This window comes from Tinamus guttatus, unplaced genomic scaffold (genome assembly GCF_059628265.1).
Source record: "Tinamus guttatus ecotype Peru unplaced genomic scaffold, ASM5962826v1 Tinamus_guttatus_pri_ptg000119l, whole genome shotgun sequence".
NCBI classification, from domain to species: Eukaryota; Metazoa; Chordata; class Aves; order Tinamiformes; family Tinamidae; genus Tinamus; species Tinamus guttatus.
The window spans coordinates 1,601,223-1,625,269 of NW_028288653.1; the positions used below are offsets into that span (position 1 = coordinate 1,601,223).

The window sequence follows — 24,047 nt, forward strand, 5'->3', positions numbered from 1 at the left end:
AGAGATGTAAAGCACTTTCAAAAAAAAAAAAAAAAAAAGTCCAGCTGGGGCTTTTATAGTCCTTCTAAAAGTGGAAGGCCTCATGAAAGTAGTTTGACATTTCACATCAGAAAGTACCTTCTCTCAGTCAGCTGTATTTATGTGGGCACTGGGGCTCTGACTGGACCACCTAGTTGACCAAGAATGGGCTTACATTAGATATTAGTCAATGAAGACAGCTAGAATAAAGTGGCAAAGATGTGGCATGGAGAACTCTGCTCCCCCTGCCCCACATCGTCTATCTCTGCCTAGCCAGCATTGATTAATCTGCTATAGTTTCTCATGTAATTAATTTTTCAGGAATGTAAGTACTGAAAACTAGATTTATTTTTCTTCATAAGGCCAAAGGAAAAATTCTCAGAATATATAAAAGCTAATGTTTTTATTATCTCCTCCAGGGATGAACTGCTCTGATTTGCCAGGGATGTAACTCCCAGACTGAGTCATGCTGGATGGACAAGTCATCATCTCTGACCAGATTCCCCCTTGTGAACTGAGCTAGCTAGCTATGAAACTGCCTTTGGCTGTTAAAGTAGATTTTTTTCAGCACAAATATGAGCTCTAAATCCACTTCTGGCAAACTACTAGAAAAGTGTTGGTGATGATGCTGTAATGCAAAGAATAAAAGATGAGTGGAGTTTTCAAGAGGCTTGCAACAAACTGAAAAATTCCTAGTGAAGAAGTGCCCAACATCCTTAAGTTTCTTTGGAAATGCTCCCATCTGTAATGCTCTGTTCCTTGCTTCTTTGTTTCATGTCCTGGGTTGAAAGTCTTGTGGTCTGGTTTCTATCATGTTTTAATGCAATGTTTACTGGATAATGCATACTGAAATATCATCTGAAATTATCAGGAGAGTTTTCAAGCACAAGGGCTCATATCACCGTCTCTTGCTCCTCTTCTGCTGTTAGGCACAGAAAGGCCCAGGGGCAGCAGAATTTGCTAACGAGTTTCTGCCTCTTGCTTGAAAGATGAGCACACGCTGTAAGAAGCAAAGTTTCCTGCAATCATCCATGTAATCTCCAGTCATCTAGGTAGTTTTCTTTCCAGACTTGCATGGAAGGCATTAGAAACAACAAATTCAGAGGTGTTTTATTAGCTGTTTAATATTTTAAATTACAAATTCAAAAGGACTGTGGTGTCATCTGAAAATATAATGCTCGTGTGCAGTTAGAAAATGCTATAATCTTACCAATTCTTTTTTTTTTTTTTTTTTTTGTTAGAAGAACCCTCTGCCTCTATACAAGAGGAAAAAAAACAAAAAAAGATTCAGCACCTACTTAACTGGAGCAAGAAATTAGGAGGGAGGGTGAGGAGTGGCAGGGGCTGCTCCAGAAGTGGCTGCTTCCAGCCAGTGGCTGGAAGAGAAAGAAACATGACGAATCTAATCCCCTTGGGATGGGAAGGAGAGAAACTTCTCCTGACACAAAGGGCAGCCAGGGGCTTGCTCTTGGCTCTAGCTCCTGCCTTGACCCTGCACTGTATATGGGCTGCACATTTAAGGAGTACAAGTTACACGGGCCAGAGGTCATCTGTTACTGCTTTGTCCCAAGTCTCTCTGGAATATAGTTTTCTATTGCCATCTGTCATTTACTGGATTTTTACATCTGTCTTTCCCTAAGAACAAGCCCCAAACCCTCCTGATTCAAGGATCAATGAAAAACCCAGGGACAGAGTCTTTAGCAGCTGCAAACTAGAGAACGTTTCTCCCTCATTTAGTCTTGGCTTATTCTTTCCTTGCTTTCTCCAGCCTTATCCTTCCTGAAATAAGCAAGAACGCTCACTTGTCGACTAGATACAGCAGAAAATACTGACTTACTTATCTAAACATAGATGCACAGGCTAAGCTACAGCCATTTTCATGACAACTTGAGGTGACTCCCCTTTTTCTCAGCATTGTACAAGGGCTTGGTAAGACGCTCTTACTCTTGATGTAGAAACTCCCTTTACCACTCTGTATGGAGTTATCCTCTCACAGTGTTCTGGGTCTCCTCCACAGCCCCCATAATACTTGCTGTGCAGCAGGGCGAACGTCTGTATGGACCATCTGTCACAGTAGATTCAAATCTCCGACTCCTTTGGGCCTTAGAGACTGCTTTGGCCTCAAAGGTTTCACTCAGCAGTACAGCAAACACAGATGGTTTTCTTCTTGGACCTGGGACAAACACGCTGTCTTCCAGGACATGGCAGTGATTTGCCTTATGTGAGGCTGGTTTTAAAAATCCTGAGCTAGCCGTAAGTTTGGGTCAGTGGTAACCTATTATTTGCCTTACATGCATGGTGCTTTATTTGCAAGGGAAAATACAGATGTTTATAAACATTGGCCTGAAAAGTTAGGCATACTGAGCATGTATTTCAGTCTATTGCATTTTAACCTCCACAACTAACAGGGAAACCGCCTAAGATAAATGTATAAATGTTAACTATACATTACACAGTTTATTTGATAAAAGACAACTCTGTGCACTGATTTATTGATCCAGCTACTCTGCCTGCAAAGTAACTTGTTAAATCAACCACCATCTATTTTATTCTTGTGACAACATTTATACAGTGACTAAATAATTAAATGTGTCTTTACAAGATACAGTTCCTAAACTGTATAAAGTGACTTTGGACATGTGCTTGTATGCAACAGCTCAGAAGCTAGCATAAATCTCACCAAACTTCCTACACAGTGCAGCATATTTTCACGCAGAAATAAGCAGCCCAGGACGGAGCTATGCTTGAGCACATCAAAATGAGGCAGGGTTTGCTGCAGTTGGCTATTCAGAGGAAGAATTAGCTTAGATATCCTAGGGCTGCCACATAGTGACGGCACTTGAGTCTATGTAAGTAGTGTTTTTTAAATGTCTAAAACATGTTAAAATGAAACTTCTCTTCCTACTTCATCTATAAATAGTACCAGGGGTTCAAACTAGAACCTGAGCAACCTATCACTTAAGCAGATGAATATGAAACCCCTCACAGCCACAGGGAAACATCTCCCCTTATAACTTGATTTGCACATCATTACTTTTTCAGGCCTTTCTGCAGTAGCTATGCAAAAGTGACCACCACAGCATCTATGAACAGTGGAGGTCCTTGTAGGGGCACCCTTGCTTGCTCTAACCTCAGCAGAGAGGGTTTTGCACCCAACGGCCCTGATTTTCCCCTTACAGCACCCAGCCTCTGCTCCTTCCCAGCAGACTGGCCCGCACCTCTGCAGGCAGGATCACCCGCTCTGCTCCTCACTCGTGCCTTGAATGGAGCTTTCCTTGCTTATTAGGTGTTCTTTCCAGACCACGGCGTTTGCAAAAAAAAAGGCAGTATATTTTAAAGAGGGCTAGCACAGCAATCCATCACCAGTTGAACTATTTTAATGAAGGTGCAGAGCGGAACGCAGGAAATAAGAAAACACTGACCTCGGCATTTTATAAGGCCTCATGGAGTCTGAGGTTTTGCTGTCCTCAGTGACAGGGCCAGCTGGGACATCTACTGCAAGCAATTCCTCTCCCACTGCAACAGCAGGGTTTTATTTAATGTAAGGCTTACAAACAAACAAACAAAAACCATGTACTATGAATCAAGGCCTAATAATACTCTGTCTCAACTAGTACTTCCCCCAAAACCACTCGTTTCATAAATCACATAAGAACTAGCCCGAATTGTATTCTCACCTATTCCAGAACACAGCAATCTGTAATGATTAGGTCTCTATGTGGCTTCCACCTCTATAAATCCAGTGTTTAAGCTCAGTCATTCTGGACTGCCACTGCGATGGGTGAGATCTGATTTTGCTCTTCAGCTCAGGACAAGCTGACTGTAAGGCAAAACTGCAGCTGGGAAAAAATCTTTACAAGTTAGCGCAGTGCTAAAACGCCAGCTGTGTTTGCACTGCAAAAGCATCTCTAGACCTATGATGGAAAAACAAGCAAAACATCAAGGGCCATCATGCATCTTCCAAGAAATCACTCGCTTTTTAATGTCATAGCATCTGAAATGCTTCATTAAGCAAACGTTCTTGTACATAAAGGTAAAGTTTTTACAGTAGGAAGAATCAAAGGGAGGCCAAATTCTCACCATCATTTGGACACTTGGAAATGTCACCCCTGAAATGCAAACCGAACCAGAAAAATACAAAAATTGCAAATGGATAGATATGAAATATTTATATGTATTTGTGTGTGCTTTCTATAAGGTTGTTCTCTCCTTTCCCATCTGTCAAAGCTGCACTGCACTGTCTCTAAAGCACTAGTCTGGAAACTTTTAGACATGTGCCTATCTTTAATTACATGACTAGTTCCTTGAGTGCCAAGTGGAATATTTGCATACAAGGGAAGAGAAGGGTTAAAGTGCAGAGTTGTTACAGACTCAGACAATTTTCCTGGCCATCTTTGTGAGATAATTGAGCAGGAAGGACTGCAAAGCTGGAAGGATTCCCAACTCTTTTATAAGCAGGACAACAAACAACTGTGGAAACATTTAAATGAAAAGATCTGGGAGTAAATCCCTGGCCACACTGTTCATGTGAAAATCCCACTGCAGAGACTAGAAGAAATCTTCTATTAGAATGAGATGATTTCTGACATCTTACAACGCTTGCTGTTTTTGCCAAATATATTAAATAAAAAGAGTTAGGCATGTGATTTTACCACATGTGATAAGCTTCTTTCCTCATGATTAAATCTGTGATACTCCAAAAGCATCCTTATGACTTGGGGGCTAGAATAGGCAATTGTTTTCTCATCCCTGGGAATCTTTTTTCCAGCATTGTAAATGACCATGTTATTTTCAGCTGGAACAATCAAAACATGGACACCTTGAGCTGACTTTCAAAAAATATTTTGGATTTGATTGTTTCAGTGATTATATTGCAATTCTCCTCACTTCATAGAAAAATGAATAATAAGTTGTGTTTCTAAGTGAAGGAGATTTTGATGGTTCTGAAGGAAAAGATGAAAACGGTGCTGAAATGGGTAATACGATGAAGTTTTTTTTCATATGAGCAGTTTCAGGGTTTGGGATGCTTTTTTTTTTTCAGTTAGAAAATCCCAACTTTTTCCTTCTGCCTCCCACCACTGCGAAATCCTACCGTGTTTTTCAGGAGTGATTTAAGCATTTTTGAGCTTGCCTTTAAAAACGGGTCTCTGGGACCCCTGGACACACAAGTGTTATCCTCTGCAAGATGACGAACATCCTCGTCTCAGAGACAGATTCATGGGAAAACCTGTGGCGCTTTCAGGTGATGCCACTTAGGTTGCTCAGTGCTTTACATAACTGGATCCAAGAGAAGTAGGATCGGAGGGTAATGTTCCCTACATTGCTAGTTGGGAACTAGCCCTTCACCCCTTTAGGGCATCTGTATGATTTATTTTTTATGAAAGAAAGATTGATTAATTTAAAGCATGAAGCCTGTGCTGTTGCTGGTGAATTGCAGTCCCTGCATGGAGAGGGATAAAAGGTGCCAGACAACAAAAATGTGGGAGCGGTCGCAGTTTTTGGGGCTGGCCTAGTGGAAGGACAAAACGGGCCTTGTTGCAGAAGAGCACCAAGAGAGGGTCCATTCATAACGCCACCGGTGTCCCGCGCTTCAGCCGGAGCTTTTCCAGTGTTTGTATGTTTTTCCCTCCGTCGCAATAACAGCTCCAGCCCAAGCGATGGGCTAAAACAGGCGAGACCGGCCCCACTGGCAAACACCGGGTGGCCGCAGCGGCCTCCCCGCGGGGCCCCGTCAATGCGAGGCTTGTGCAGCGCGCGGGCCGTGGCGCGCGCAGACACCGCAGTCGGCTCTGCTGGAGCCACGTCCTGGGCTCCTGCTGCGGCTGGGGGCTGCTCCCAGGCATGCCCTGCCTCCTCTCACCACTTCCATCCCCGGCTCTCCCCCGGAGTCCCCAGGGCGGCCGCCTGCCCTCTCCATTCCCACTTAGTGAGCGCCTCCAGGCGCAGCGGCCGCAGCTCATCCTTCGGCTCCCCAAGCTGCGCATCGAGGCTCTTGCAGCGCCCCGCTGCAGCCTTGTTTAACTGAGCCCTCCGTGTTCCACTTTCGCCTTGAGCCGATCTTTTCCCCGTCCCGTTTCCTATTCTCCATCAGCCAGGCTCTCACCAGAGAGGAAGGAAGCGGCGGCGCATCGCGGCAGGGGAGGGAGAGGTGATGCTATTTCCCACCCTCCCGGAGGACGGAGTGGAGCAGTGCCATAGCAACGCCCCGGCGGCTCCCTAGATAAGGCGGGCAGCAGCAGCCCGCGGCGCCGCCACAACGTCCTCGCGCGCTCCCCACGCCGCCTCGTAAGTACCCCGGCCACGCGCCCGCCCTGGCCGGCGAGCCTCGCGCTGCCCGCCGTGATGTTCGCTCTGCTGCGCTGCAAGGGTTGGGGACTTGTGGGCATTCCCGCTCCTCGGGGAGGCGGCTGGAGCTGTCACTGCGGGGAGAAATATGGGGGGTGATGAAGATGGGGCGCAATGCGTGGGATGGTGCCACAGGAGGAGAATGCCTTGGAGATGAAGGTTTCCACTAGCTTTAGTTAACAAGCACGTTGCACTGCCAGCAGATGGGGGGAGAATACCAGGGCTTCTTCCCCCATGATAAAGGAATGGCCCCTTTGCTCCCCACACAATAACTAAGCACGGTTTTGTATTTCTAACTGCCTCCAAAGAGGAAAACTTTGTGATGGGTATGTGTGCAAATGTGTCTGGCATTTCTTTCATTGATCAAAGTTTTACTGTCGCTTTTTTTTCAAGTTGCTGGGAGATGGTGGGATTCAGTCCACAGTCCTACGTGGTTTTGAACTAGCTGCTAGAAGTAGTTTGTGAGAGGAAACTTCTCTGAGCAATTCTGTGGCCTCCCTGAATTCATCCAGTTATTAGTAGCAAAAGTTTTGGGTGGCAGAAGACAAGAAGATTAGGATTTTATACACCTATGTCTTATGTAAAAACTTCTAAGTCTGCCTTAGAAAATAGAAATCAGCCTAATCTGAGAAGAATGCTTGAAGAGAGCAACCTCATGCCCAGCTAAACTTTGCAGAAGTTCAGCCCAGGCAGTATAATGAGGCTGTATTAGAAAGAAGCCACTCTGGTAGAAGAGCATTAAACACGTGGTGAAACTTACTGAGAAGTTTGCAATGCAATGCAACACCTGCTTTTTGGGTGGCATCTGTTTTCTACCCTGACAACAGAAAACATATTGCCATGCTTTTTTTTTTTTTTCTCCAAATCCTACCTGGCAAGCAGTTATAGCAACTTTAGGATAGGATTGGGGTACTGGTGAAGGAACCTGCTTGTGGTTGAGGGACCCAAGCCTGGCTCCTTAGCATAGGTGAAGGAGACGAATGTGCCTGGGAACCGCACTGTCCCCAGCAGAGCTGCCTCACCTGAGCTCTGAGACTGCAAGGTGGGTGCAAGACTACTACACCTTCATACTAGTATCTTATATCCTCCTTACGCATATGTAAATGACATAAGGCAATGAAACTGCAAACTGAGGAGCCTACAGAGGACATGTGATGGGGACAGGGCAGGTTTGGTATTCCCAAGTAAGAGTCTACTAAAGGGAGAGTTTGTCCTAGGCTGCCCATGATCCCTGTTATGCCTTTTCATCCCTCTTAAAAGAAAACAAAAACAAAAACAAAAGCAAAAAAAAAAGCCTCCCCTCAAAAAAAAAAAAAAACCACAATTGGGGAAAAAAGATATGCGGTTGCCGGCACTGTTTTACAAGGGATGGGTAGTGTCTCAGAGTGGCAGTCTGAGTGGCACAATAAGAACAATACCTGCCACTGAAAGCAAAGGTGAGTTCTTACTAAGTGCTCTGGGTCCAGGAGAAGGCAAATACTGGTATCATACTGGTGTCTATGGTAACATGATTATCGGCTTGCCAAAATCTTCATATTAAATCCAGATTCAGATTGTATACTGCCACCCAACAAAAATGATGTTCTTTTAGAATACTTTTACTTAGGTAGAGCCCATGAAATTTCAAGATTGCTTTTATGACTTTGCATGTGCTGAAAACCAGTGCGTGCTTGGGGATTTTGCTGCTTTCAACAGTCCCCTGGACAAATGAAATTTCCATGTACTTATGGACAGCACTAGGTAGTCTACTGAAACCCTAAAAGGCAAAATTTGTACAGTCCTTGATCACTTAACAAATTCTGAGTGCTCAGTGCACAAGGAAATGACATATATGTACAACAAATCATGGCCTTCATGTATATATTTATGCCAAATTAGCCCCTCTATACTTTGATAGAAATTGCAGGTTGGAAATTCATTTCTCCATCCCATAGATAAGAATAATCGTGTTCACGATTCATTTGAGAAACAAATTGTCCCTTGGGTCTGCTTACAAATATAAATAAGAATCTAATTTCTATGGAGGGAATTAAATCCTACAATTCAAATGCTAGGGCATTTGAATTCAGGAAGAAATTCAGGTATAACCTTCTCTATCCAGAGCCATTTTTGTGCCCAGGTAAGAGTCAAGTGATAAAAGTTCAGCTCTTTAGTTTTGTTGTTAAAGTTTTAATGCTGTATATTACCAGACATTTTTCTCATGAGACATCACTTCAAGGTGGTTTAAATGCTGCATGATCAGATGTTCTCAACAGACTTGCAGAATTTTGGGTAAAAAAAGGACCTTTGCTGAGCATCACCCTAAGTCCCAGCCCCATTACTTAAGGCAAATACCTACGTAACTGCACACTGAAACAGCGAAATAAAACTAGTTTCTCTGCCCCTAGGTGGAATATTTTTACCTAACGGAACCCGAGAACTGGTCACACTGGACAATTTTTTCAGCAAATCAAAAAAAACTATTATTTGTGCTTGTGTGTGTGTTTTAGACTATGTTAGTATGTGGTATGGACTATGTATCTCTTGGGCCTGGATACTTATATGAGCATTTTAATTTTGCACATATAGCAAATAAAAGTTCAGGTCAAAAATGACTGGCAACATTTTGGAGTGTTCTCCTTAAGCTACCCAGAAACCCATCAATAACTAGGGTGATCATTTGAAACTAAATGGTTCAGCTATTTTCCATCCTACAAGTGTCTTACAAGTGTGTGTGCCCAGGAGAGTCCTGCTATCACACCCCAGTGACTCTGCATGTGAGTGAGTCCTTAGGAGGATGAAATAGCTTTTAATAATCTGTGCTTTTCAGCTTGCCCTATCCTTCCTTACTCTTCTCTCTTTCTAAATAGAGCCAATCCTATTTAATGCTGAATGCTTTCACAAGGAGTAAATGAACTAAACTGGCAAAACTAGAACTCCCTCATGGCCAGCCTTAGGGAAGCATTTAGGCATCTCCATCAGCTCTGTTTTTAACCAGAAGCTGGAGACTCCAAGTGGCTTAGCTGAGCACACATGCCTGTGGGAGAGCCACGGCCAAGCTATACTGTACGAAAGTCTCAGGCTAAATGACTATTGAATCCTAGTTCGTATGGAAAAATCTATACCCATTCCAGAAAGTGTCTCCTGCTGAGTGTGATTTAATGCTCCACTGTAAACATCAAAGTTGCCTGAAGGATGAATGTGGCTCATTATGTCCAGAGATGTAACTGCGTGCAAAAAATAAATAAATAAAAAGGTCCATCACGTAAATTACAGGTCACCTACCAAGGTGACCGACGGCTGCAGACAGGGCATATGAGGTTACCACAAACACTAGCAGGAAAGGAGTTGCACTTAACACTAAAATCCGGGAATGTGTTTCTGATTGTCAAGGCAAGTTAATGCGCTCCTGCAGTTACTGCAACACTCTCCCATTCCACATGTAACATTATTGGGGAATCTGTTTCTTCGCTGTCGGGAATTGATTTTGGCGGTTTGGGAAAGCGCCATTACAGCGCTCACATACATCACCTCCGTGTCTGAATGAGACCTGTGCATACTGTCCAACGACGGGACACAGTATCACTAATGTCTTCTTATATCACAGGCACTGCGTATAGTGTCAAATTACTGTTTTGTCAAGTTTTATGATATATTCTGGCAATCTTTCTGTTTTTGTTATTCTTTTGTCACATAGTTCGCAGTGTGGAAATACATTTGTAATCAAGGCAATGCAAGCCAGGGCAAAATCAAGTACATCTGAAGATATGCTATAAATCCCTGTTTTAAAGCATTGAAGATGCTGAGGGCTAGGGACCTGTGATGGTGGAAATAAAAAGACAAATCTAAGAAAGAGATTTATTTGCTATTTTTCGAGCAACCATGTTAAGAAAAAGTAATTAAGCCTGCTTCTCATACTCTACATATCTCAGTCCTAGACAATCTCTCTTTATAAAGTTTTATTTTTATTAGATGAAGTAACTCAAATGAAACACCTTAGCGAAATCCAACCAAAGTTAATCAAATTTTAAAGACATTTCACTCAGTGCAGGTTACTACCAATGTTACAATTAAATTTTACTCTCCCCAGCATTTTTGGCTCAAGACCTCCTGAAAAGAGTCCATAGTCTGAAATGGATCACTGGTTTTACCAAAAACATTATAAACAAACAAGATCGTGTTTAGAAAAGAACATTCTTCCTGTAACCATGATATTTAGCTTGCATCTGGAATGCATTCATCAGATCTCCTAAAATCAGATGGCACTGAAGATACAACAGTTTCTCATGAAAACATAAAAAGTAGTGTGGGCCTTCATGTGGCAAGTTTATCTTTTCAATAACATTACGTTTTATTTTAAAACACAGCTCTAGCTGGTTTATGGAGTTGATAAAAAGAGCAATCATCTCTCACTCAACTGAATCCAAAGGTTTCTTTATGCAGGAGATCTTTGTAAGAGGCAGATACCTTTTATTTTTTTCCTGTAAAGGCTACTTGAGTCTCCAGGCAGCATAACCATTCAACACATGTGTGAAGCTGGGCTGGGCAAGTACTGCAGTGAGCATCAAGAGGTTCCACCTTTGATCCAAACCTGATTCAGCATTTATAGGATTTTACGAAATTGAAGGAATTTTTGAATCCCAAAGGACATGGGAGTTAATCCCATAAGTACATTATGAGTCAATGTTCCTGACCTTTATTGCTGCAAACCAGTGCTGCTCCATTTACTTTGAAGTCACTAGAGTTTTGGATGTTTTTTTCCATCTCCTAAAGAATTGGCTGAACGTATGAGCATGACTTTGGCCTTTCATATTTTGTTTGCCAAATATATGTGTGACTGGATTTTGCGTCAGGGTTAACTGATCTTTGTATAGATTCAAGTTTAGTCACGAAAAATGAAGTTCTGCACCCTAAGCTTGTTTTTGTTGACAAACACCCATTGTAATTTAGGGAGAAATAATTTAGGTAATTTCTTTACCTCCAGAAAGATAAAACAAAGTCTCACAGCATAGTCATTCTCCCATTCTTTCTTCTTGTGTGATTTTCCCATTCTCCTTTCCCCATTCTTATCTGTCACGCTTACTTCCACCTTTCTCTTTTATTATCCTTCTCTGCACCACCTTTCCTTCTCTCTTTTTCTCCCATTACTGCCCTTCTTCTCCTCTTCACTGTCTCCTGTTTTTCGTTCCGCATAATTCCCCTGCTTTTTAATTTTCTTCTACAAGGAAATCTCCACTTGTTTTTAATCTCTCCCAAAACGGAGAATAGTGTTAACTACTAAGAAATGGTATCATCACAGCTGTTTCTGCCTGAAGGGAGATACTTGTATCAACCAGGACACAACCTTAAGATCAAAGGTTTCTTTTTTTTTCTTTCTTCTTCTTTTTTTTTTTTTCCTAGAACATTGCACTATTACTCTGATGGGTTTCTGCTAAGTCACTGCAGAAATTATCAGCAGTAAAAAAATGGTCTAATCTTCTTCTTGTGATGACAGCCTGAAGGGGGCAAAGTCGCAGCCTGCCTGGTGCTCGGGGAGATAGCCAGGCCCCTCTCCATTTATCCATAACCAAGGATAAAATGGGCCTGAAGTCCCATATGCAATCCACTGAGACCTACAGAATATAGGTGAATAAACAGCTTTGAGAAACTAGTCCCACGCATTTCTGCCAAGGAGATGTGTACAACACTGGTTCTGGGGTCTGAGGTCCCAGCCACCTTTCAGGTTCAGCACTCGCACCGGGGTCATCAGAGGCACCCGAGCTATTTTAGAGTGGCTGCAGTTGTAAGACTAATTAAGAACCATTGGTCATTAAAGTTAGATTGTATGATAGACGTCAAATACAACTCTGCTGGCTTAAAGCAGAGAAGAAAACCAGAACAAAATGTCCTGCTTTTAGCACTTATTTTGTGCCTGTGAGCACTGCCTGTATGGTCAAAGTCTTCTGTAGAGCTACTGTATTTTCTTTGCTTGTGTTACATTTTTTGCCGGAATGTAAGTGGAGAAATGGGATATTTAATGTTGGTAGCCAAGACAGTGAACAAATGCATCTCAAAATGCTTAAAAAAATCAGGCCAACAGACTGCATGGCAAAGAGCAGCTGGAAGGCAGGAACTTCTAATGATCTGGCTAGCAAGTGGATATATAATATCAACATGTCAGCTTGATGTCACAGTTTTGTGGTTTTTTTTTTTTTAATGGTTGCTGCAGCTTCCAAGGGAAAAAAACCCTCAAACCCCAGTATTTCAATGATGTCAACAGAATATGTTCAGCCACTTGATATCCCCGAAGACAGACTGGACAAGCGAGATTCACACTGTAACCATTTAGGTAAGTGTTATTAGATGATGTCATTGCAGTAACTAGAGAGGTGTTATCTTTACATCCTTAAGTCCCGTCCAGTGGCTGTTTTTTCCCTCCAGCAGTACAACTGCGGCCTCATGAAACCTGATAGATTACACCTTCTGGTGACACTTCTGATGCCAGATGGAAAGGCAAAGAGTGTTTTTTTTTTTTTCCCTGCATATAAATATTAGCTGAAGCTTGGGGAGGAAGTTAATTGAAGAGGAGAAAAGGAAAAAAAAAGAGTCATTGTTCTTTTCATAGAAAAAGTAGAGTCGGTTCCTCATTTATACCACAATAAACTGAAAGATAGGGTATAGCTGAGCCTTCCTCGAACACATGCAATTTTGATAAAAAATTCAGATACTCCCCTTGACCACACTGGGACGATATTCTTAACACCTTTCCCCCTTAACTGTCAATCTGTTTCCTTCCCTGTGACTACTTTGTACATAACTTTTGCACCTAGGGTACCAGGCGCATCTTTGCTCTGCCACTCTCCTGAGTACCAGATTTCATGACTTGATAGATGTGCTTCCTGCATATTCATGGTCCTTGCCTCTGTTTCAAATGATGTTGCCTGATTCCAGCCTTGCAAAATTGTCATAAAGATTTACCAGCCCAGAGACAAAAATCTACTTGCTCATTGTTATCTTTGTCATGGCAATAATGAAACACAAATGCAATTTCAAAAGAAGTATCTCACCTCAGGCAAGCAGCATTTTATAAACTTCATTTATCCAGCTTAAAAGGAAAGAATCTTTCTTGAGTCCCACAGCACTGCTAACGAAAGGCACCACTTCTGTAACTTCTGTCAGTGCATGAAATAAAAATAATTGTTCCATAAAACTGATTATTTAAAGCAAACAGGAATTTGGGCAGAATTAGTTCCATTATACAGGTAAAAAAAAAAAAAAAAAAAAAAAAAAAAAGAAAACCCCAGAGGAACTGAGAGATTAAATGACTTCATTAAGTTCGCACAGGAAGTCTGTACAGCCTAAAAAAAAGAACACCCAACTTCCAGAGACTTAACCTAGAGGTCATCCTTCCTCCCTCTCGTCCATGGACTTACAGCTGTGTCCTGTAGCATGAGTGAGCCTGGGATCAGGCCCCGTTGTGCAAAAAGTTCAGAGTTAGAGGACAGGAGAGAGAATCATGAAGTGAAACAAGTAACATTTAAGAAATCAAAGCTTTGGTCTGTATGATGATACTAATGACAGGCTAGACTTTTAACATTTTCAGCTTGTGTAAGCACCCAGAAACGCAGATCACTGCAGAAAATCCGTGTCAGCCATCTAAGCCATCTGAGTCAGGTCTTGTTTTAAAGGAACACCAAAAATCCAGTGTAACATTATGTAAATCAAAAGTGAATACTGACTGCTCAGCAGCTCTGGAAGTAAGGCCAGCTCTTGAAGTGAACAATATGCTGGCTTGGCTCACCAGTGCCTCAGTGCCCCATCTGTATAAATCTTCCCTTCATAAAAGTGCCCTTGTAACTCTTCAAGACACAGACCCACATAGTTGGGGGTGAATGAAACAGTCATGGCTTTGGGATTTCTACATGATGGCACCTTCCCTCTGCCATGTAATACATAGCCACACACTTACGATTTTCTCCCTCTTTTTTTTTTTTAAACATCTGCCACCTACAAAGCAGAAGGACCACTGAAATCACTTGAATGCCATTTGTTATGGCACAGAGACCTCTTATACTGACTCAGATGAAAGCAGTATTATTAAAGCTTTTCTTTTCACCATCTGTTTTATCATTTCCCTTCTGCTTTCAATTTCCATTCATCTTTTCTTCTATGCAGAAGATCTTTCAGAGCAGCTGATAAAGAGCTGTGACCTCAAAAAGAAACCAAGAAAAGGCAAAACTATCCAGGCCTCCCAGAACACGGAACAGGACCAAAAAAAGCCAAGGAGAAAAGATACACCGGCAATACACACCCCACCACCCCTATCAGGTGAGCAATCCATCTTTTGACTTCCAAATTCAAATCCATTTCAGTGGATTGAATCTGGACAAAGGTCCAAAGATCCGTTATAATTAATATCCCTTTAGAAGTGAACAAGAAAGTCTATCTATTCTACATACACCTGGAAAGGCAGACTAACAGACTGGATTTTTTCAAAAGCCTTCATTTTTTAGACTGAGTTCTCACACCATCTGTAAATATCAATGTCAGTGTGTGTGTGTGTGCGCTTCTGTAAAAAAATCCTCCCTTATAGCTCACGTTCTCATTGTCATTATGTGACAAATGATGTGTGCTTATTTCTAATAACTGAGCCACAGCCGGCAATCACATTCAATTCAAAATCAAAAAGGATCCAACTCCTGTACTTCCTTGTGCAGCTTGTGCTCAGTGGAAGACCAGGCTGGGACGTGAGCACAGCTGTCTGCCCACTGTTCCTCTGGGAAGGCGCAGGGCTCTTGTGAACTCTGGCAAAGGGTGGGTGTTTCAGGAAGCCAGAAACCACTGGAGCAACAAAGAGACTCTTTGTAGGATGCTCTCTGCTGCTGTGCATCCACAGACCTCTGACATCTGAGAGCCAATGCCACCAACCTGGGGAAAGGAAGGAGGAGCTGGGGACTGCCAATGAAACATGATGATCTTCCAGGTGTCCCTTGTTGGTACTGGGGAATAAATGTTTACCACTTCTCTCTGCTAACAAGCAGTCCTTGCATTGCTCTCCGGGGAGGGACCAGCATTCTTGTACGGAGCATGTTGCATTTTCCCATGCTACACATACGCAGAGGAGTTAGCTGGTAACTGCTAGCACAGTCGCCTGTGTATCTATCTTCAATGGTGCACACTTACCAGATGAAAAACAAACAACTGTTTTTTTCCAGTATGTGTAATCCAGGTGTTGAACTCACCACTCTATACAGTTGTCTTTGCTCAGCTTTCACGTGTATCCATCTGCAAACAATTCTCTCTTAGGGAAGAATGGCCCAGAACCTGGAGAGCTGCATTTTTTATCTGAAGTATCCATCTCATTTCTGTGTGGTCACATTGCTCCTAAGTACAGGCTTGAGCATTCATATGATTAAACAACTTTGAGAAGATATTAATCCTTTTGGAATACAAGACAGAACTCATCTTCGCCATCATTTCTGATGGGCTGCAGCTTAGTCCACTATGTACCAGCAAAAACCATCTGGCTTAATAGCATCACTTATTCACTCTAGTCTACAGGATATACCTTACATAGAGAAAATCCACAACTTTGAAAACCATAGAGAGTAGATACACTGCACAAAGCACTCACACTGCACTGTGTTACACTCATGCAGTGTGAAACAAGGCTGAAGAAGTATTTTCTTTCATTCCTCCCTGCAGGCATACTTTCAGACTTCTCTGATAACCTGCTGAAACGGTATGGTATCACCGAGAAACCACAGAGGGAGCGAGTGAGTCCAGGCTCTCAGATCACTGAACTGGAACAGAAGAAGCCCAGGAGAAAAGATACACCTGCAATACACATCCCACCCATTTTAACAGGTAAGAAACTTAGCTAAAGATGTTCCAAAGAGGAAGCCCACAGTGACCAGTGTCAAAAATATCATAAGAAGGAGGATGGAAGGAGGCTGTCTGTTCACTCCACTTAGCAATTCTTACTAATCTGGGCCTGCTAGTTCAGAGATGTAATAGCAGTAATGGCTCACAGAAAGCCTCAGTCATATCCTCTCCATCAGCTGAAGGGATGGGGTGGACAGAAGAGAAGATCCTACTTTTGTGCAAGTCAAGATACTGATGAAAGTCACTGCCTTTCAAACTCAAGTAGATGTGAACTTTTAGGTCACCAGCCCTACCTTAATTCACACTGCATCAAATAGGATAACCCTGACCTGAAGAACCTCCTGTTAGTTTCCACAGTCCCTTACGTGCACCGAGGAAAATAAGCTGTGATGAACTGCCAGTTAATATCATCTTAAAGTGCTTCTGAAAAATGCCTGGAGTGGAGCAGCTAGTTTGCTCAACAGCCACATGGATTCACCCATGTTTTGGTCATATAATCCATGTTTTGTTGAATTTCCTCCATCCCTATATCACAAGGAGTCTCAAGGAGTCAAAGAAGGTCTTTCGAGATGTAAAGACCTGTATGTTAATTAATACTGATAGCCAGGGATACAGGAAATATTGCCAGTCTGCCTGCTATGTACCAACTATTTCCAGATCTCAGGGTGGAACAAAATGTGAATGAATGAAAGAAAGAATGAAAAACCCAAATCCAAAACTTATGTCAAGTGCCTCATAAAGCAGCCTCTGGGAAGGAACACACCTGACATTTTCTATACTTTCTTATTGTGGCCTTGAGTCACAAAAGAAGCAGAAGTTTAAATTTTAAACATATACTCAGATTCTGCCAGAAAACATATCTATAAAACACCTTTCTCTTAGGAACCTCTAGTTCGGTTCTGCTGTGATCTGGCACTACTGAGCAGCAAGGCGTACTACATGAAGAGGTCCTTAAGACAAATCCTTTGGTCGAGTCACTAGGGAAGAGCTGAATATATCAAGCAGCTGAGCTTTAGGTTGCTCTTTCAATTTCCTGAGCACCTAAGAATTGTCAGGTGTGTAAATGGCTTCTTTAGTCCCAGAAGCCATCAGTACTTGTACACACCTTATCAATCTGATCCTTCATAACTGTCTTCCCACCTCCAGAAACATGTGTAAGTTAATTTTTCATATAAGCAGCTTTACATTAACCAATATAAAACTCCCAAGAGCAAAGACAACTATGATTGCTCTGGTTTCCAGAGCAGGGCAGTAAGTGTAGCAAACACTAATGACTTGCAAACTTATCTACTCAAGCAAAACACAATTTTTTATACCCTAATTGAACTCGAGCATCCCTTGGCCTGCAGAATTAGAGCTGCTATAAGTGAGTCACCGGAACCCTGGTCTGGTCATTTGCTGGGGGAAAAAAAAATGGCATCTTAGCCCAACTGCAAGTGCTCCAGTTTGGGATATTTAATATAAAACATGGATCTGCTCATGAACTGCTCATATAATTGCTGGAGGAAATTATGCAGCAAAAAGAATTCACATGATAAATAAAATTAAGCAGAAAAAAAAATGTAGTCTGTCAGGTATCAGAAGCAGGAGCAGAGACCAAGTTTATCAAATCTTTAGACATTTGTAGCACTTTCGAAGATGTTATGTGTCCCTTGGACCTCAGAGTGTATGCAGAGCAGGAGAATCTGGATGTGAAACATGTTTGATGATAGAAATCAGAGAGAAATGTGTGACGTGACTGCAGCTGAGATGTTTGACTCTTGTTTTGTGATGTGATCGATTGTTGTTTAACAGGATGCAGCAAGGCTGGATTATTTTCTTGCCGTGGATCTACAAAGTTCTGACTGGATTAACATCTAGTCACTTATTGCTTTAACTGTCTAGCCTTAGTTATCTCAAGTAGAGAGTTAAGGGAGAAAGAAGAATCATGCCACTTCTTGCATCCCTTGAAGGCTTCCTCTTAAGCTCTGAATAATTTTAAAAGGAAAAAGAAGCTAATATAAGTTATCTGTTAACAGTAACATGCTACTAGAAACCCCAAATTCATTGGTAGTCAAAGGAGATAATAATAAAACTAACATGGGAAAGAACATAAAAAAGAGAAAAAATGCAGTGACCTTGAAATGCATGACAAAATTCAAAATATGCATTTATTTTAGGGAAATTATAAAAACTAATGTATTTTTTCTATTAAATGACTCTTTCTAACCTAGTGGTGTTGTGACTTTCCAGCAGTCAGCATGGACTGTCACGGCAGCCTGCTGAATGCTGCCTTGCCCTGCAGACAGCTTTACTACATCCTATTTTCTCAGTCCATTTTCTAGCAGTTGATTCCCTCTGGCAGATCTGTGTCAGCAGCAGAGCAGCCCAGGAGTTGGAATGCCTGAATTTGATTCCCTACTTCACGGATGCCTATTTTTCTTTTCAGGGTACATACCAACATACAGATTTCTGCTGGTTAGAAGTCGGTGGCAGCGGGTCCACCACTCGCCATGAGAAAGTGACTCATTGTGGCTGAGGGCTAGTCCAATATTTACTATTTGTTTACTTTCAGGGTTATCCCATCAGGCAGCAGACAGAGAATAAACAGACTGAGCTCTTGTGGAACTGCTGTGCAAAATAGCATCTGAATTATAGACTCAGAGACCTGAGAAGCCCCAGCAGGTCTATGTGCACTAAATAAATATGAAAAGGCCCTTCTGTCCCACTCTCCCTGTTAGTAATGTTGCTGGAGGTACGCAGTAGCAGGGTCATGTGTATCCCTTGCAGCCTCTTGTTGAGGATTTTTACTGTTTCCCCCTTCTGATTCCTCCCAAATGCTGCAGTTCGAAATGTATTGTAAATGATAGAAAAAAAAACTAACCAAAACAGAACAAAAACATAATTGTTTGCAGTATCAGAGCTTATCCTTTTAAGCAGCTGTCCATACAAGTCATTTTGTTGTAAATATAGATAAAAATGGCAGCTGTGTTGCATCTCTCTATTGTGACCAGCTGGTTATGAGCACTTGGGGACTCTTCCTTTCCTTTTTGGATGCTCAAAGGCTGTATCACAAATAAAAATAAGTCAAAGAGGCCATAAAAAGTGGGCAAAATCACAAGTATTTACTGAGCCTCATGTGACCCAAATGAGAAGTAAAGTCAGTTTTACACCTTGCAAACACCAAATACAGGTTAATCCTTAGAGAATTCCTGCACTGATAGAGAGCAGATACAACTGGGAATAGGTAAAGAAAGGTGGCTGCTAAATTAGGATCTCTACATTATTGCCTGAAGGATCCCATGTCTCTCTGTAGTCTACAGCAGGCTAGAGAAATCCATTCCTTAGCCAAGTTAAATGGTAAAGTATGAGTGCCAGAAAACACTCCAATTGTACTTCTAAATTGAATAAGACATCAAACTCTTACTAAAGCGCTCCACATATCATTGTGCTATAAGTATAAAAAAGAGCCAAGGGATAGAGACCTCTGTTAGTGGCCAGGTCCTTTCAGTCGGTCAGCACCTTGGCTTTCATTTGGAAAAAAAAAAAAAGTAAAAAAATTGAAACCACAATTCTAATATCTCCTGCTCTTTGCATGACACTGAGGGATTTAAATCAGATCCAATGCCTGTATTCCAACCTGGAAAACTCTTTCCTGTCAACCCCACTTAGCAATGTATTCAATTAACTGAAGGATTTCTAGGAGCTCTTTAAGCTATGGGTTTACACAAGAATGTAAATATCTGCGTAATTATGGGAACATACTTCCTGAAATGTGGCTGCTTTGGGCTTCTTAATCAGATCAGAGATAACTAGCAAAACCACAGTTTCAAACCCTCTTCCTTCTCCATGCTCCAGTGCTCCTCCAGTGCTACCCTGCCTCAGGGAAAGTCTCTGAGTAATGAGCACGAGCACAGCAGTTTACCATGGCCTCCTTCCCCTTTCCTGTGGAGGGGATGTGACTGGAGAGCCCCCTTATTCTTCCAACCCAGCCGCAAGGGTGGTCTGTAGACAGGCAAGTGCAGCTAGTACCATCTTGGCAGTCTTCTGAGAGGTCCAGAACTGGGTGGCACCTGGCAAACAGTTGATGTATATAGCCAACTTTTACTTCTGCCCATAACTGAGCTCCCTAATATCAGTTCTCACGTCTCTATGAGCTTCCATTTGGTTGGTTTGGTTGCAATATATGACTACATTGTACTTCCTTTCTTAAGTCAGATCTCTTGGAAGATAATAATAGAAAAATCTACCAATGCTTAGAATGTATCTGGGAGATAAACCACTTTTCATAATTCCAACATTCTGCCCACTCCTCTAAACCAAAAATTCCCAAACTTAATTCAACAAAGCACGTTTTGTCCACAAATGTTCAGTGGCATCCTATCAAAGAAAAAAAAAACTCTTTTTCTACTGGTATAGAAGTAATACTAGTTAAGGCATCCCATCTATATCCTCCTTCTACTGTTTGATATGAAATAGTTGATGTTAAAGGCATGTAGTTGTCCATGAAGTTGCTAATGGTCCATGATCCAGAAAGTTAAGAACCTACAACTGTAGGTGAAAACTCTGTCCTCTTGTGAGCTTTGCATCTTGAACACTGTTGGAAACCTTTGGAGTCCATCATTCAGCAAAAATATTTGTTGATAATGACATATAGTCTTGCTGGAGCCTCAGCTTGGCTGCTGCATTCCAACTCTCTCTAATGTCTGCTCTGTAAGGGCAATTTTGAGTGCTAGAATTAGGAAATCAGAACTACTTTTTTGTTGTTTTAAATAAAAGTGATGAGTGACATTGGACAAGATCACAAAACAAAACACAGCTTCATTTAGCTTGCATTCCTTATCTCATTATTTCATTTCTGAGTTTACCCAAAAGTTAAGCTGGTTCTCTCATCAAAGATCCATTGTAGCTTCACATTTCAAGAGTATTTTACTTGAGTAAAGCGAGTGTTTTCCTCGTTCCCAAATGTGTCATGAGAGAGAAAAAAATATTTAAAGACAAAAGGAACAAAAAAAAAGCTTGTATTTTTGTTATACATAAATAGAAGTCTACATGGGGAACATTTGCTTCCACCTCTAAAAATCAGTATCATTCTCAGCAGGTAACAATAGTGATAACTCGCTCACGCAACAGCCATTCAAATTACCATTCAAATGCAGTTCTTTGTGTTGAAAAATAATATTCATTCATCCCTTTCAACTTACTGCACAATCTCACTGAAATAAGCTACTTCATGAGAAATGCATGTGGATAAAGCAGTGCTTAGATGAAGGGCAATATAGGTTAACATTTTCTTTAGTTCATCACCTCTTGAACAGACTCCAAAGCTGAATAAAATCTTCTCGTGTGGTATTGCTCTATTTTCAGACTTCATTAAGGCTGAAAGCCTTCACTGTCCAGGGGTTTTCAATGCAAAAACAAGCAAAACAAGTCGGTTTGAGAGAACAACTCAGCTGGTTAGCGCAGACTAAGAGCAAACAGTAGGAGACTGAATTAGAGAAGGATTTCTTTGGTCTCAACTGAATGGTTACCCTCATCCTGTTTTTAGACTATATTAATCTCCACCCCAAGAAAAGTAGACGTAAAAAAATACATCTCAGAGGTCTGTTGCTTTATACTACAAAGAGGCAAAAACAACACCATCAGTTAAAATGGGGATCAATAACACTTGTCTGTCTAAAATATTGGCCTCACTTAGCTTTATTAGTTATTTAATTAATAATTAAATAATTAGTTATAATATTATATATATATATAGATATAAAACTAATAAATGATTAGTTATAATGATTGGTATAAAATGATATTACATAAAAGTCCCAAGGTCTGCCAGAAGAGGTGGACTTACTGTTTTAAGTATGATATAGATATACTTGTGGACAATATGGTCTATAACCTAACTAGATAATAGAGAAAGATAGAGAAAGACTTTGGAAGAAGGAAATACTTGCACATGGGAAGGTATGCCACATAGCACATCTGCAGCTGATGAGCCAGATTTCTTGAATCACCTTCCCATGCTTTAACTGTGAAACCAAATTTCTTTTCAATATTAAGTCATATCATTCTTCAGCACTTTTATGATGGAGATGAAGCTTTACGAATTGTTTTTCTTCTCACTTCACAGGATGGATACCCTGCAAAGTTGATTTGGATCCCAAACGTCAATTATTCAAATCCAGGCTCAGAGCCTTTAGTGTGTGAATCTGTCATAATGCTGAGCTCAATTCTATTTCTTTTGCAATGTATTGATACTGAATATATTGATATTGAATAGGGAATCATACTTGGCATGTGCTATTTTAATATTTGCCTCCTTTGGGATATGCGTTACCAAAAAGAATCATGAATAACCTTGATCACACAGACTGACTCAGTTCTATAGATTAACTACAATGTTTATTTCATCATGCCTTTATTCCCTTTTTTTGTTAATTTCCTAACCTTTTTAGCAAACAGATTCTCAAAAAAACTTTAGTGTATCTGCTTTCACAGGTAGCTGAACTATGCTGGATTTAAGACTAACTGATAATTTTAGCTAATAGTGCAGGTCCTAATCTAGTTCACTAAATATCAAGAGAATGATTTGCCAAAATAAATGAAGAGTAACTCCCATGATGTCTGAAAAGCTATATTAGGATCAAATTATTAGGACAGAAAAGTTTTCCTTAACTTGATTTTTTTTCTAAAGAAATAATATTTTAACTAACTTCTTTTTATTCTTTTGCCTTCTGTTTTTAAGGCACTAGGCTACTTACAGAAGAAAAGCAAACGGTGATTATGGAAGATGAAGAAAAGGATGGAGACACAACACCCAGTTAAGATTATAGTGATATCTCCAATAATGTAATGTAAATAATAATTCTGGGTCATTCGAAGTGGCAGCGCATAGAGAAAAAAAAAGCCCATTCATTTTTATAAATAATAATTCTCTTAAATATGCACTTGAATTTAATTTATCTTCAAGTGCTTATCTGCATCTCATGAAATCCCAGGAAGCAGCACAGGAGGCGACAGAAAATTCATTTACACCTGGAGCTGGAAGAATTCCCTTGGCTGATTCAGAATCGTTTTGCAGTACTTTTGTCTACAGGGATTCCATCTCAGATCAAATCTGGTTTTGCATAACACAGTGAAAAGAAAAGGGTCAACACAAATGGCACTGCTGACCCAGTGTCAGCACTAGATACCAGCGTGGATGTTAGCATAGGGCAGTGCATTTTCTGGCCATTCTTTCTTGATTATACAGACTGTGTTGGTACTGTATTGGCATAAAAGCCTGGCTTTTCCTTTTCCTCCCTCCTGTTCCCCTAGGATGTAGCACATCAACTAGAGACTCAAAACCATGTTTTTCTCCTGACTTTCTGCCTCATTAGTCCAGCTTTTCTCTGCTGGAATAATGTTGACTGCAGTGAAGTTCCCACGTGGAAAACTGAAGTGATGGACAGTGTGGGAGAGAAGGAATCAAGCCTAGAGTTCCTGAAAAACAAAGCAGACACTTCCTATGACTGTATCTGTTCACAACTTTGTTTGTAAAGAGAAAAAGGTAGGTTTATTGTAGTAGGAAAACTTAAAGCACATCAATAGTGACACATCAAGCAAAGCACAGGGCAAAGTCCTCAGAAAGGGACCGTACTGGAAGTGCAACATTTGCCTGTTGTACCAGTATAGTCTGTTGATTTTTTTTTTTCTTTTAAAGGTTTTATTCCTACGCAGGTGAAAAATGAATGAATTGGATACCTGATCTTTTTACTTTACATTTTTTCTCTTGATATGTGCTTTTTAAAAAAGTCCTAGCTTGTCAGTTAGGAGGAGCTGGGAAGACTGGAAATCACAGTGGAGGATTCAGAATTGAGTAAAAA

The 24,047-nt window shown here is 41.1% G+C and overlaps 1 protein-coding gene across 1 annotated transcript; it reads left to right on the forward strand.

Moving 5' to 3' along the window:
- The first annotated feature begins 6,287 nt into the window (after nucleotides 1–6,287).
- Nucleotides 6,288–23,482, forward strand: PPP1R17 (protein phosphatase 1 regulatory subunit 17). The gene is made up of 5 exons (XM_010216607.2): nucleotides 6,288–6,303; nucleotides 12,551–12,670; nucleotides 14,497–14,649; nucleotides 16,027–16,188; nucleotides 22,928–23,482. Exons 2-5 carry the CDS (start codon nucleotides 12,589–12,591, stop codon nucleotides 23,005–23,007), a joined length of 477 nt encoding a protein of 158 aa, XP_010214909.2. The 5' UTR covers nucleotides 6,288–6,303; nucleotides 12,551–12,588; the 3' UTR covers nucleotides 23,008–23,482.
- Nucleotides 23,483–24,047: the final 565 nt, after the last annotated feature.